The sequence below is a fragment of the Protomyctophum parallelum genome, assembly GCF_964188405.1.
Source record: "Protomyctophum parallelum genome assembly, chromosome: 1".
In the NCBI taxonomy this organism is placed as follows: domain Eukaryota; kingdom Metazoa; phylum Chordata; class Actinopteri; order Myctophiformes; family Myctophidae; genus Protomyctophum; species Protomyctophum parallelum.
The window spans coordinates 83,472,808-83,485,025 of record NC_139697.1 but is presented as its reverse complement, the minus strand read 5'-3'; the positions used below and the strand labels follow the sequence as shown (position 1 = coordinate 83,485,025).

Sequence of the window (12,218 nt, the reverse complement as noted above, 5' to 3'; positions counted from 1 at the left end):
GAAATAGATAAAATACTGTATATTAGTCAAAATGTAACACTTCAAAAACAGGTAATCGGCGGTTATTGATTGCCTGTGTTCCGTTTTACGCTAAACAGATGTTTGCAGTCCTGTAACATTTCAATCAACAGACTTTAGCCCCATTGTCCAAGCTCACAAAATCAACAGAGTTCCCACAAGCACAGAAACAATATGAGCTCCAGCATTACCTTGCATATCCCTTCTACTTCAAGGCCACTGAGGTTCGCAAAAAGACAGTGGTGCCTCTTGCTCAGCACTGATGTCGGAGTGAGATTAGCCGTGGTGGGTGCCACATTATTCTCAAGTTCATGGTTAGTACACTGCTTGTCTGTCCTCTCCGACTCTTGCTGTTGAGGTCCTGGGGCTTCAGCCTCCTCGCGCCTCTCCATCTCACTGCCTGCAGTCGCAGGCTCTGGCTGCTCGGGCCGAGAGCACAGATCATACATCACTCTCTGTCAAAGTCAAAGAGCAGAGTTGAGATCGATACAGCCAAAATTGAGCCGGTTCATGCAGGCTATTCATTTGCTGAAGGAGAATTACATGCTGCAGGCTTCCTTCAACATTTTCCCATACCCTTTCTCCAAGTGTTTACAAGAGTGGGTAATCCCCTGGGGCTCAAGATTAAGTTTGTGACACCAAAGCAGTAGCATCACTCAGCACGGCCATCGTTTATCAGCAAACGATTGTAGAGCCTCCAATATGTGTTAATCCTAGTCCATGAGGAATTCGAATGCACAAAATTAGCAATAGAGGGCTCTTGCAAGATGTTTTTCATAGCAAAAGGGCCTGTGCCATCTCCAAGACTAAACCAGTGGTACATAACACGGAAAGCATCCTTTTTCCTCCCTCCTCTGTGATGTAAAACATCTTCATTGGGATGTCATATTTATTTTATGACATTATTCCCTCGTGGTACATCTATCGATATCATCGTCCTTGTAGCATGCTTATAGTACTGCGATCATTATCAACAATGGTGGCGCATGCAGATTTAAATCCCCACTTACTAGACTGTGTTCCTGCCTTCCCGCTCTGTCGTCCTCCGAAATAAGGAATTGTCATCGCTGCTTCTCGTACAGAGATGGAGAAAAGACGGGCCGCGGAACAAGCGGCCCACTTCCAAGTCTGTGTGACGCCAAAACCTCAGATGTAAGGCCTCACTGATGTACGTGCCAGTGAATAAGGGGAGAAAGAGAGGAAGATTTAAATAAAAGATCTCTGGTCCCCATTCTCTCACAATGCAGCGGCGACGGTGGTGGCTTGAGAAGAGTCTTCAAGTGTGCTTATATCCTCAATGACGACGATGTCTCGAAAACATATTTCCCCCACCTCTTCGAGGTGTTAGTAGTACCGTCTCGGTGATAACAACATAGGGGTGCAGAAATAGGATGAAGGGGAAATATTTGTGCGCGTGTGTGTGTCTGAGACACACACACACACACACACACACACACAGAGACACTGCATGTTGGTAAGAGGAGGGGGTGGAGAGAAGGGCTTCAGTTGTCCTATCACAAAAAGGCAGGCTCTGAAAAGGGAGCCAATCATGACCAGGACGTAGAACTGGTTTCCATGGAGATGACGCTGGAATGATGTTGGTTGCCTATTGATTGTTGAAGAGGCAGTAGACACTGCAACACAGGCTGTCTGGCTGGTTGGTAGAGGAGCGGTTGTATGAAGACCAGTATGAAGTTATTATGCACTTCTGTACTACAACTATATATAATAATATAATAAATCACTTTACTTTCTCAATTGGAGTAGCACTGGTTTTTTTTGGGTTTTTTTTAAGGGTGAAAAATGGAGATGGCTGGTTTCTGCCCGACAGCAACGATATAAAGCTTGCTTTAATTAAAAAATATATAGCATAAACACAAACAAATGAGAGATTATGACGTTCGACTAGATTGCAGTCAGGGTTTAACTAATCAACTTGTAATGTGACCTTAGCTCCACCAGATTCATATCTGCAAAAGACTATTCAGTTACTCCACCGTAATTGCATGATTGTCAACTGCGTAAAATGAAAGAAGGCTAGCGACATTACTACACAGACAGCCACATGTAGTTTCCTGATGATTATGGTATGTTTGTAAACAAAAGATGATCAAAGACGGTCATTATTACTAATCATATACTGTAGGTTATACACTCATGTCAGTGTGATTGAAGTTCCCTTAGGCTTTCAGTGTCATTGTCTAAGTAGCTCAGCATTGATTTGCATTGGGAAAACGTCTAATTTAGGCTATTGTCTAGGCCTACGTATACTGCAAGTATCTCGAAGGCATATAACTATCAGTTGTAAATTACTGAATTAGATTCCTAATGCCGTCCCCCTGCTGGTCTACTGCTTCAAGTTTAAATTCATGAGTCAAATATGGGTTCACTTGGGTCGGGACCAGGGGGGCAGTCAGCCAGATATTTCGTGAAGCCTCATTTGAAATCGGTAGTTCATATAATGGCCTGTTGTGGCGCTGGACTGGACCCAAAAAGCCCCATAGCTCCATAGAGGCCCATGTATTTTGGCCCAACTTCACCTAGACTGTATTACCTTAATAAACATGGTCATGAATACTTTCTTCTTCCAGTCACTAGTTTAAAGTCTCATTTCTAATGTCATAATATTCTTTTTGGAAAATTATGGTCCCATTAATTAAAAAAATTACTATAAAGAAAAAAAAACATCGCGTATGTTCTGAGGGGCGTGGCTACCGTTACAGTCTATGATCGGGATTCCCCTCCCACTCGAGTCAAAATAAAAACCAACGGAGAAGAAGGGGGGAAGTCCCGCCTCGTTGTCTGGGCAGCCAATGGCCAGCTGGTCCAAAACGGAGCCAGCCAATGGCCAGCTGGTACCAAACGGATCTAGAAAGATGGCGACTTACAGTGCAGGAATAACAGGCTTCATTTTACGTCCATGTTAGACCCGGCGAACGCTTTGTCCATATTTTTTACAGTCTATGGTCGGGACACATTTTTATAGGTCCCTTAATCTTTCAATGATCATAATTTCAAAACATTTTCAAAATCATTCCCAACTAGACAAAGTGCCAATCGGCACAGGTCTCCACCAGGGCAGGTCAGGTTGTGGCCTCATGGTGGCGCTATAACAGGCTGTTGAGGAAGATTTGGGCCGGAGGTTCGTGTTGGAGGGATGCAGGTACAATGTTTTTCCATGTGTGCATACATAAGTTGTATACAGATCGATGCAGTTATAGCTAAAAACAGGAATTGGCCTGTTATAGCGCCACCGTGAGGCTGATTTTGAGGAAAAAATTGTGGCATGTCGTCCTCGGCCTATTGAAAATGTGCGTGTATAATGTAACGGAAATTGCACACTGTGTTTGTGATTTGTGGCCTTTTTTCGAAATGGACGAATCGTGTGAGCTTTGGAAGCCAATCTTAGCCAATCAGGATGGAAGATGGGAAATGGTGGCGCTCCGTGTTGATCACATGACTATGGAGATAGTGTATACCGATTTGCGTGAAATTTGGATAAAATCTGAAGGAGTAATAATAGAAAATGTGTTTTACATATGTCGGCCTCCTGGTGGCGCTATAAAGAGCAGATGTGAAAAATTCCAGGCAAAGGTTTTTCCTTGGCCTCTAGGGAGTTGGCATACAAAGTTATCCACAGATCCGTGCAGTTAGAGGTAAAAACACTTTTCGGCCAGTTATAGCGCCACCTTGAGTCTGAGTTGAAATTGTTCATGTGGCATTTCGTCCTCGGCCTAGTGGGAATGTGGGTGCACAATTTCACGGAAATCACGCGATGTGTTCATGATTTGCAGCATTTTGTTTGAAACTGAGCACTCCTGTGAACTTTGGAAGCCAATCTTAACCAATCAGGATGGAGTCTGAGAAATCTGAAAGACAGGTTTCGTTGAATGGCTCTAGAGAGACTGTGTACCAATTTGCGTGATGTTTGGACAAAATCTGTAGGTGTACTGTGCAAAAACTTTTTTTGCACAAAGCGGCCTCCTGGTGGCGCTATAACAGGCCGTTCTGGAAAGTTTGGGGCAGAGGGTCATCGTTGGCATCCAGGGAGTGTGTGTGCAAAATGTGGCATCGACCGGGTTAACGGTGGCCGAGATTAGCTGCTCACGGACACACGGACGGACGGACGGACACACGGACGGACACACACACAGACGGACACACGGACGGACGGAGTGCAAAACATACTCTCCCCACATGCCTTCGGCCTGGTGGAGACAAAAAGGTTTTCATGAATTAATACGAAATGAAATGATTTTTCCAAGTAATTTTTTGAATAACTAAAGAAATATCGAATAAATTCCCTAAATAAGAAAACAAATGTCTAAGGAGTAGTGACAATAGCCGATCTACAAGCTCATAACGCGGCACAAAATGGCACATCATGAGCTTGTAGATCTGTATTTTAACTAGTGTGTGTCCCGAGCAAACTTTTTGGTCACGGGCTAAAAGGTTTGAGAACCACTGACTTAACCAATTCAGGACGGGAACCCCTTTTGGTGTTTTAAACATTATGTTATACTTTAACTTTAGCTAATATTGCAGATTGCCGTGCTACGAGCTTGTAGATCTGCTATTTTTGAAAAACAGTGAAAATGTGGCACAAATATTTGAATATATATTCTTTCACAGCTTCTTTCACTGAGGACGACCTAGAGAGACAGCGAACGTTTTTAACTGAAAACTTTGCTTCTGGGGGTGGGGGGTCCCTGGAACAACATTTGAGAACCACTGACATAGAAACATAGGTTTTTCTCATGATCATGATTTAGAAGACATTTGTAGAATCTAGTTTGAGTCCTAAATGGGGTTAAGACAACCAAATTAAACAACTTGTAGTAGCCCTTTTCTCTTGCAGGGCGTTTCACCTCTTCTATCCACTTGAACTTTAATTAAAGTGTGCTCACAGAAGCATGACCATGGTACTGCATGAAAGAACCGCAACAAGCACTCCACTGAGCCCAATAATCGCTGTGTGCTTCAGCTTTGTTTTTTAATTGCCCTGGATGAGGAATAGACAGTAAAACAAGCAAACTTTCTATACACAAATGTATTAACAAATTTAAGTATTTTTGTCTCCACCAGGCCGAAGGCCTAGGGGGAGAGTATGTTTTGCACTCCGTCCGTCCGTCCGTCCGTCCGTCCGTGTGTCCGTGTGTGTGTCCGTGAGCAGCTAATCTCGGCCACCGTTAACCCGGTCGATGCCAAATTTTGCACACACACTCCCTGGATGCCAACGATGAACCTCTGCCCCAAACTTTCCAGAATGGCCTGTTATAGCGCCACCAAGAGGCCGCTTTGTGCAAAACAAGTTTTTGCACAGTACACCTACAGATTTTGTCCAAACATCACGCAAATTCGTACACAGTCTCTCTAGAGCCATTCAACGAAACCGGTCTTTCAGATTTCCAGAACGGCCTGTTATAGCACCACCACGAGGCCGCTCCAGGAGGCCGCTTTGTGCAAAACAAGTTTTTGCACAGTACACCTACAGATTTTGTCCAAACATCACGCAAATTGGTACACAGTCTCTCTAGAGCCATTCAACGAAACCAGTCTTTCAGATTTCCAGAACGGCCTGTTATAGCGCCACCAGGAGGCCGCTTTGTGCAAAACAAGTTTTTGCACAGTACACCTACAGATTTTGTCCAAACATCACGCAAATTGGTACAGTCTCTCTAGAGCCATTCAACTAAACCAGTCTTTCAGATTTCCAGAACGGCCTGTTATAGCGCCACCAGGAGGCCGCTTTGTGCAAAACAAGTTTTTGCACAGTACACCTACAGATTTTGTCCAAACATCACGCAAATTGGTACACAGTCTCTCTAGAGCCATTCAACGAAACCGGTCTTTCAGATTTCTCAGACTCTATCCTGATTGGTTAAGATTGGCTTCCAAAGTTCACAGGAGTGCTCAGTTTCAAACAAAATGCTGCAAATCATGAACACATCGCGTGATTTCCGTGAAATTGTGCACCCACATTCCCACTAGGCAGAGGACGAAATGCCACAGCCTCAAGGTGGCGCTATAACTGGCCGAAAAGTGTTTTTACCTCTAACTGCACGGATCTGTGGATAACTTTGTATGCCAACTCCCTAGAGGCCAAGGAAAAACCTTTGCCTGGAATTCTTCACATCTGCTCATCCTGGTGGAGACCTGTGCCCAGTAGGGCACTTTTTCTAGTTTAGACTCATTTAGAACCATACATGTGTGTTGCATTTCCACGTGGTGCCAACTCATAGCAGGACCTTTTCAAACGTGTTTGTCATAGTTAATACTCGATCTACGTTACTTTATTCAGGAGGTTATTTAGAGGTATAACGGGCTCTTTGGCAGTTTTGTCAAAGTTTTGTCTATCTTGCAAAGTATTTATTTAAAGACTTTTAAGCGTCGTACAAAGCCTTCTTTGTCACAACTCGAGTTGGCTTTGTCCGCGGCGTAACCGTCTTTAAATATATACTTTTTGAAATGACTATGGGAAAAATGCATTCGGAATAATTTCCTGGGCCTGGCGTCGTCATGACAGGGGGCGGGACTGCGACGCTCTATACCAGGCCGCTTTGCATTTTGGCTTATAACTATTGAACCATAGGTCACAGTTATATAGGCCACGTTTACCACGCCTATTTACGGAATTTTTCGCATAACTACATTTTTGTCATTTATCTCTGGAGTCGTGAGAAACATGTATCATTTATATTTCTCTATGATTGCCTTATAGTTTGTGGGAGTGGCCTATTTTGCTATGAAGTGAAATCACACACTAAGCTGCCTCTAAACAACACAGACAAAATTAGTTGGCGGGTCATATTTCTGACAAACGAGTGTGTCGAGACACAACAAAACGGTTTTAGTGTTTGTCCCTGCGGTGTGATATGTCCTGTTGCATGGTGGCGCAAATCGACCCAAGTCATTCAATTGGTTCAATTCAATGCTTGCTTGCAACTACATGCATCTACAACTACATGCATCTACCAGCAGTATAACTGCTGGTGTTGCACCCATCTAACTCTAACAGAACATATGCACAGCTGGACTCTACAGTCGCTGAGAAGAAGCAGAGCTTTGCAGTGTTGCCGTGCATAACAAACACGAAACACCCATGAGGCTGCACACAGTGCTTGAACACAATTCAAAATGTAATTAATTATTTACATTCCTTCCCAGAATGGGAAAGGGGGAAACACATTAACCCACTTCTGCCGACCATCTCCCAAAACATGACATGAAACATTTCTGCCCAAATGCATTAGCCCCCACATGTGGCAGTTTGATCACACACAAACATACGCAATATTAAATGTTAACCAGATGGCCCACATCATCAGTGCACAAAGAAGACAAAGCTGTGGTCTGGAGGGTGTTCAACAAAGCAACACAAAATATATTAGCCAACTGTGGTTAAGAGAAAGATTGCTAAAGTTACTGTGATGATTATGAAAACATTCCAGTGTTTCTCATTAATAAATGGACTAGCATGTAGCCCATCTTGATACCAATTTGTGATATCAATTATACCCTGTAGGATACTGTTTGTGTCTGAGTGTGTGTGTGTGTGTGTGTGTGTGTGTGTGTGTGTGTGTGTGTGTGTGTGTGTGCATGCGTGCGTGCGTGCGTGCGTGCGTGCGTGCGTGCGTGTTTGCGTGCGTGCGTGCATGCATGTGTGAATGTGTGTGTCAGACAGACAGAGGGTTCAACTTACCTCCTCCATATGTCTCCCCAAACATTTGGAGGGAGATGACGATTCAGAACAGCAGGAGGGCTGGAGGTCCCAGCTAGCACGAGGAGAGACTTCAGGGTGGCAAATGTCAGGGGGGCTGCAACAACAGGTGGTGTTGCCAAGTTCCACGGCAGTGGAGCAGTGGTCAGCTGCAAAGATGTCCTCCTTCCCCGGGGGGGAAGGTGTTTTCTTCTTAGGTGGTGGGGAAGCGCTCTCGGAACGATCAGAGTTGGTAAGAGGAAGCCCAGTAGAACAGGAATGGAGACTGTCTGACTTGGTGGGGTTCCCGAGGAAATCCTTGATCGTATGGCTAATTTGTCTCCACTGCCCTGGTCTTATAAAGGCCTCTAAGAGGTTGCAAAGGAAAATGGCCCTCTCCAACTCCAACTCCTCTCTGCCATGCAGGTTAAAGACGTGGTCAGCATGTGTCTTCTCTTGCAGCCTTGGCAGCAGCTGCTCCACTTTCTGATAGGTAGTTCTACCTCCCGGACATACGTCTTTCCTTTTGCTCGCACCCTCAGTATGCGACACACTGTCACTGTTTTTAATGTCCCCCTCGGCCAGCCAATGTTGTCGGAGTTTGTACTTGTAGTGATGGCCGACAGTGGCTTTGCTGTATTTTCCCAGCCTTGCGCTGACAATCCCCACCTCCTGATCTTTGTGGTGTAGGAGACGGTGTAGCCCTGTAGTGAAGTCCTCCTGGAGCCTCAGCAGATCTCTGGCTTTTTGATACTCATACTTGGCAATCAGCTCCCTCAAAGCTTGCTTCTGCTCCTGCTCTGCCTTCTCACGCAGCTGCCTTAACTCGACAGACAAGAGCTGGTGGGCCTGTTGTCTGCGGCTCTTCTCAGCCACCACGTCAGCAGCATGCGGCCTCTCTAATGCTTGTGGCTGGTCGATCCATGGCTTTGTGGATGACAGTGCCAGAGTGTTACCCTCGTCTTTCCTCATGACGCTATACCCACAGCACACCAAACAATGCAAACACAGATGGGAAGGCTATCACTATTAATGCATGGTGCATGCATGCAGTAGAACTGAGGAGAGTCTCATCAAGTTTAGATGGATGATGTGTAGTAATCAGAGATAGAGGAGCATGCAATTATCACACCAGGCCACTGAAAAGATGAGATGATGAAGAATGTTGTTAGTTTTAGAGATATGTTTGGTGGTTTGCGAAACGGAATACTACTTTTACTGATGAGAGGCAGGGCACAACTGTATTCGGAAGACTTCTTGTGTCGTGTGAGGATGCATAGACACTTTAGACAGTATGTGTGTTTAAGTGCTGGTTAATAAATATAGATATAAAGGGCAGACCTAATTAAGCTACACAAAGAAAACAATCATATTCATGCAATTATAGTCAAAAACAATGGCAGACTCGCAGTGATGATAGGCTATAAAGTAGTGTAGTTGCTGCAGTAATGAAATAACTGAAGCTTCGTTATACTTAATTCATGAGTAAATAAGACTTAAAAACTCAACTCCATCATGGTCTGTATACTAGGCTAAATAAAAGAACAGGCGGAGGATGCAATTTAAGTGATGCAACAAGTAGTACAGTGTTCAACTGTGGTTTATATACGCATAACGCGCTGTGCTACTGTGAACATTACTGTCTCTGTCTGTGATAATAACATTACACACATGGCTAATGTTAGCTCACCATGCAGCTGACATGTACATCGTGGTAACCGAACACCAGCTTAAAATGAGCTGTCTGTATCCATGATATATTTTGACCAACGTTGAGCGACCCGTTCTGGTTCGCGTAGCGTTAGAGAGATGGACTCGTTACAGGAGCTAGGAAAGGGCAAGAATAAAGGCAAGCCTACTGTGTAGAAAAGATAATTAACATAAGCGAGAAAGCGAGTGTTCAGTTTCTAAGCGAGTCTAACTGTAAATGGCGAGATAGAGAACCACCCGGATACCATGCAGCTGTCATGCTAAGTTAGCTTAATTCAGACTCACCTCTCAGTAGACTGAGGAGCGTGTTAACTTTTCATCAAAATAACTAAATAAGTGTTCCCCTCCTCTATCCAAAGTATTTCTTCAAAGCTCATTATCGCAATCAGCCACACTGTTGCTGGCAGCCATAGGCTACGTTGAATGTCCAGCTGATGGGTTTGTTGTTGAAATGGCAAACAGAGTAACAGACAGACATGGACCGTGGAGTGACTGCCCTGCTTCATTACAACCGTTATCCTGTCCACACCACCAGTAGACCATCTCATCTATGCGGGATGAATGACCGCTAGTGGTCACTGGCTGAAAGTGCAAGGTTATATAGGTGTAGAAATAGTAATAAGATTCAGAGACTCATTTGATTGCCTGTGTGCAGTGCACACTGCCGTGCCGTGCACATCAGATTTATGAGCACAGTATATTTGTCCTTCATGGTTCAAACACAAAACAATATATATAATAGAGTTTCAAAATGAATGAATGCTGACTGAAAATGCCCTGCCCTATCATCATGTTCTCCTGTCAGAGATGCAGATGAACTACATTTCCTCCTTCATGTCCTTGCAGGCCATGACACCATAGGCATCCTCTTGCTCTGCCACTCCTGGAGGCTCCACCTTCAGCAGTCCAAACAAAGTGCTGCTGGCGATCGATGCAATAGCTATACCATTCTTCACAACATCTCAACCCAGTTCACTTTATTGTCAGGGAGATTCCGGAGCAATAGGCAGTAGCATATTTAAAATAATTTTGTTGTTGTTGAATGATGATGGAATTCCACACCCTTGTAGTCGGGGTCGGAGGCCTAAAAGCTCAAGGAATAGAGTTTAACCTGTGATGTCATGCCGTACTTTTTAGTTAGTGTTTTTGAGTGGTGCAACCACTTTACCACTCCAAGGAACAGCAATGTCCGTGTTCACCCCTCTCTCTGTTTCGGTGCTCATTAACCAACACATAGGTGGGTGTCACCCACCTATGTTTTGGTTAATGAGCACCGAAACAGAGAGAGGGATAGTGCTGCACTGTTGCCTGCTAATGAGAGAGAGAGAGGTGGGGGGGGGGGGTTGCAACACTCAGTTCACACAGGTGTGATTTATTTCTATTCATTTGGTCATTGTGGTCCACAGAATGAGAGGCCTGCTCTACCGGGAACTGACCTCATCACATTTGTGAGCCCAAGGAGTGTTTTTTGTGCAAAACTAATGCTTGGAATGGATTCAGAATCATGAAAACCCCCTAGTTTGACATGTCAAATGCTACTTAAAGCATGATGAAATTTGGAAGATTTTGCCAACTTTTTTTTCACAATGTTTCTGTCAGAGCAGGCCTCTTATTCTGTGGACCTTATTGACCAAATGAATAGAAAAAACACAAATAAAAAGTACAGCATGACATCACAGGTCCTCTCAGATTTTGGGTGACTGGCTCCTTGACTATTGCAGAATCTATGTGAAGGACCAGCTGTTCTGGTGACTGGCTCCTTGAATATTTTTTCATTTTAGAATATATATTTTTTTATCCCACGATTTTGTAACCCCTTTCCCCTCCATCAGGCGCCCCGGCTGGCCAGGGGGAGGCAGTTTAGTGACCAGGATTACTGCATGTTTTTTGTGAGGGTACCTACCCTAGGGGACACGGGGAGAACATGCAAACTCCACACAGAAAGGCCCTTACTATTGCAGAATCTATGTGAAGGACCAGCTGTTCTGGCAGACGTTGACCTACATGTAGTATTGTAGTCCTACTGTACTGTACATCATATATTTCCCTGCCTGCTTGTTTGCTTGCTTGTTTTCATTGCCTTTAAATTATACCCAAACCAGACAATACTTCAGTTAAAACTATGGAGAGGACAGGGCCTCAGTTTAAAAGATAAGCTCATTTATGTTATGTCACTAGGCTACTACATTTGTGAAAGATTTTAGTTATGGGAGAGTTTTACAGGGGACACAATAAATCCTTTAATAGGAATCCTTTTATTCTGATTAATAAACAGATGCTTTGTCAATATTGCCTCTGAATATGGACACTGATTGTGACCTTTAAGTCATCAAATGATGGTGTGAATTAGACTGAACATCTATACCTGCTGTGCTGTTTACAGTACAGTGTACTGTAAACCGTTACCTGACACTACATGGTGTACTGAGTACACCATGTGGTCAGGTGTCAGGTAACGTTATCTGCACACAAAAAACGAACTTTCTTTTATTTCCAAAACATTCTCATATTTCACATGACAGATTTGGCACACTTCAAGAGAAAGCTGTCCCAGTATTTTTCCCACCTAGAAACATCAACAGATTCTTTACATTGTCTTGCCGTCTTGCCACTGATGATAGGACCCTTTTTACAGCATGCTATATTGAAATGTCACTATAAAGTGAAACAAAATGATTTTGTTTACCATTTGAGGGAAATGTTATACCTACATTGCAATATAATATATAGTAGTTTAGTAAATATTTAGATGCTGTAAGTGCTATTCTTTGGTTAAAACAAAAAGAGTTTT

At 43.8% G+C, this 12,218-nt stretch overlaps 1 protein-coding gene across 1 annotated transcript in view; it reads right to left on the bottom strand.

Annotated features, from left to right (window-relative positions):
- The window catches only part of LOC310855271 (peripheral-type benzodiazepine receptor-associated protein 1-like), a gene marked incomplete at its 5' end in the record, with an annotated part of 103,450 nt that extends 94,761 nt beyond the window's left edge, over positions 1 to 8,689 (bottom strand). The window contains one exon of the mRNA XM_083760216.1: positions 7,721 to 8,689. Within this exon, the coding sequence (XP_083616342.1) occupies positions 7,721 to 8,689 (969 nt within the window). The remainder of the gene's footprint in view (positions 1 to 7,720) is intronic.
- Positions 8,690 to 12,218: the final 3,529 nt, after the last annotated feature.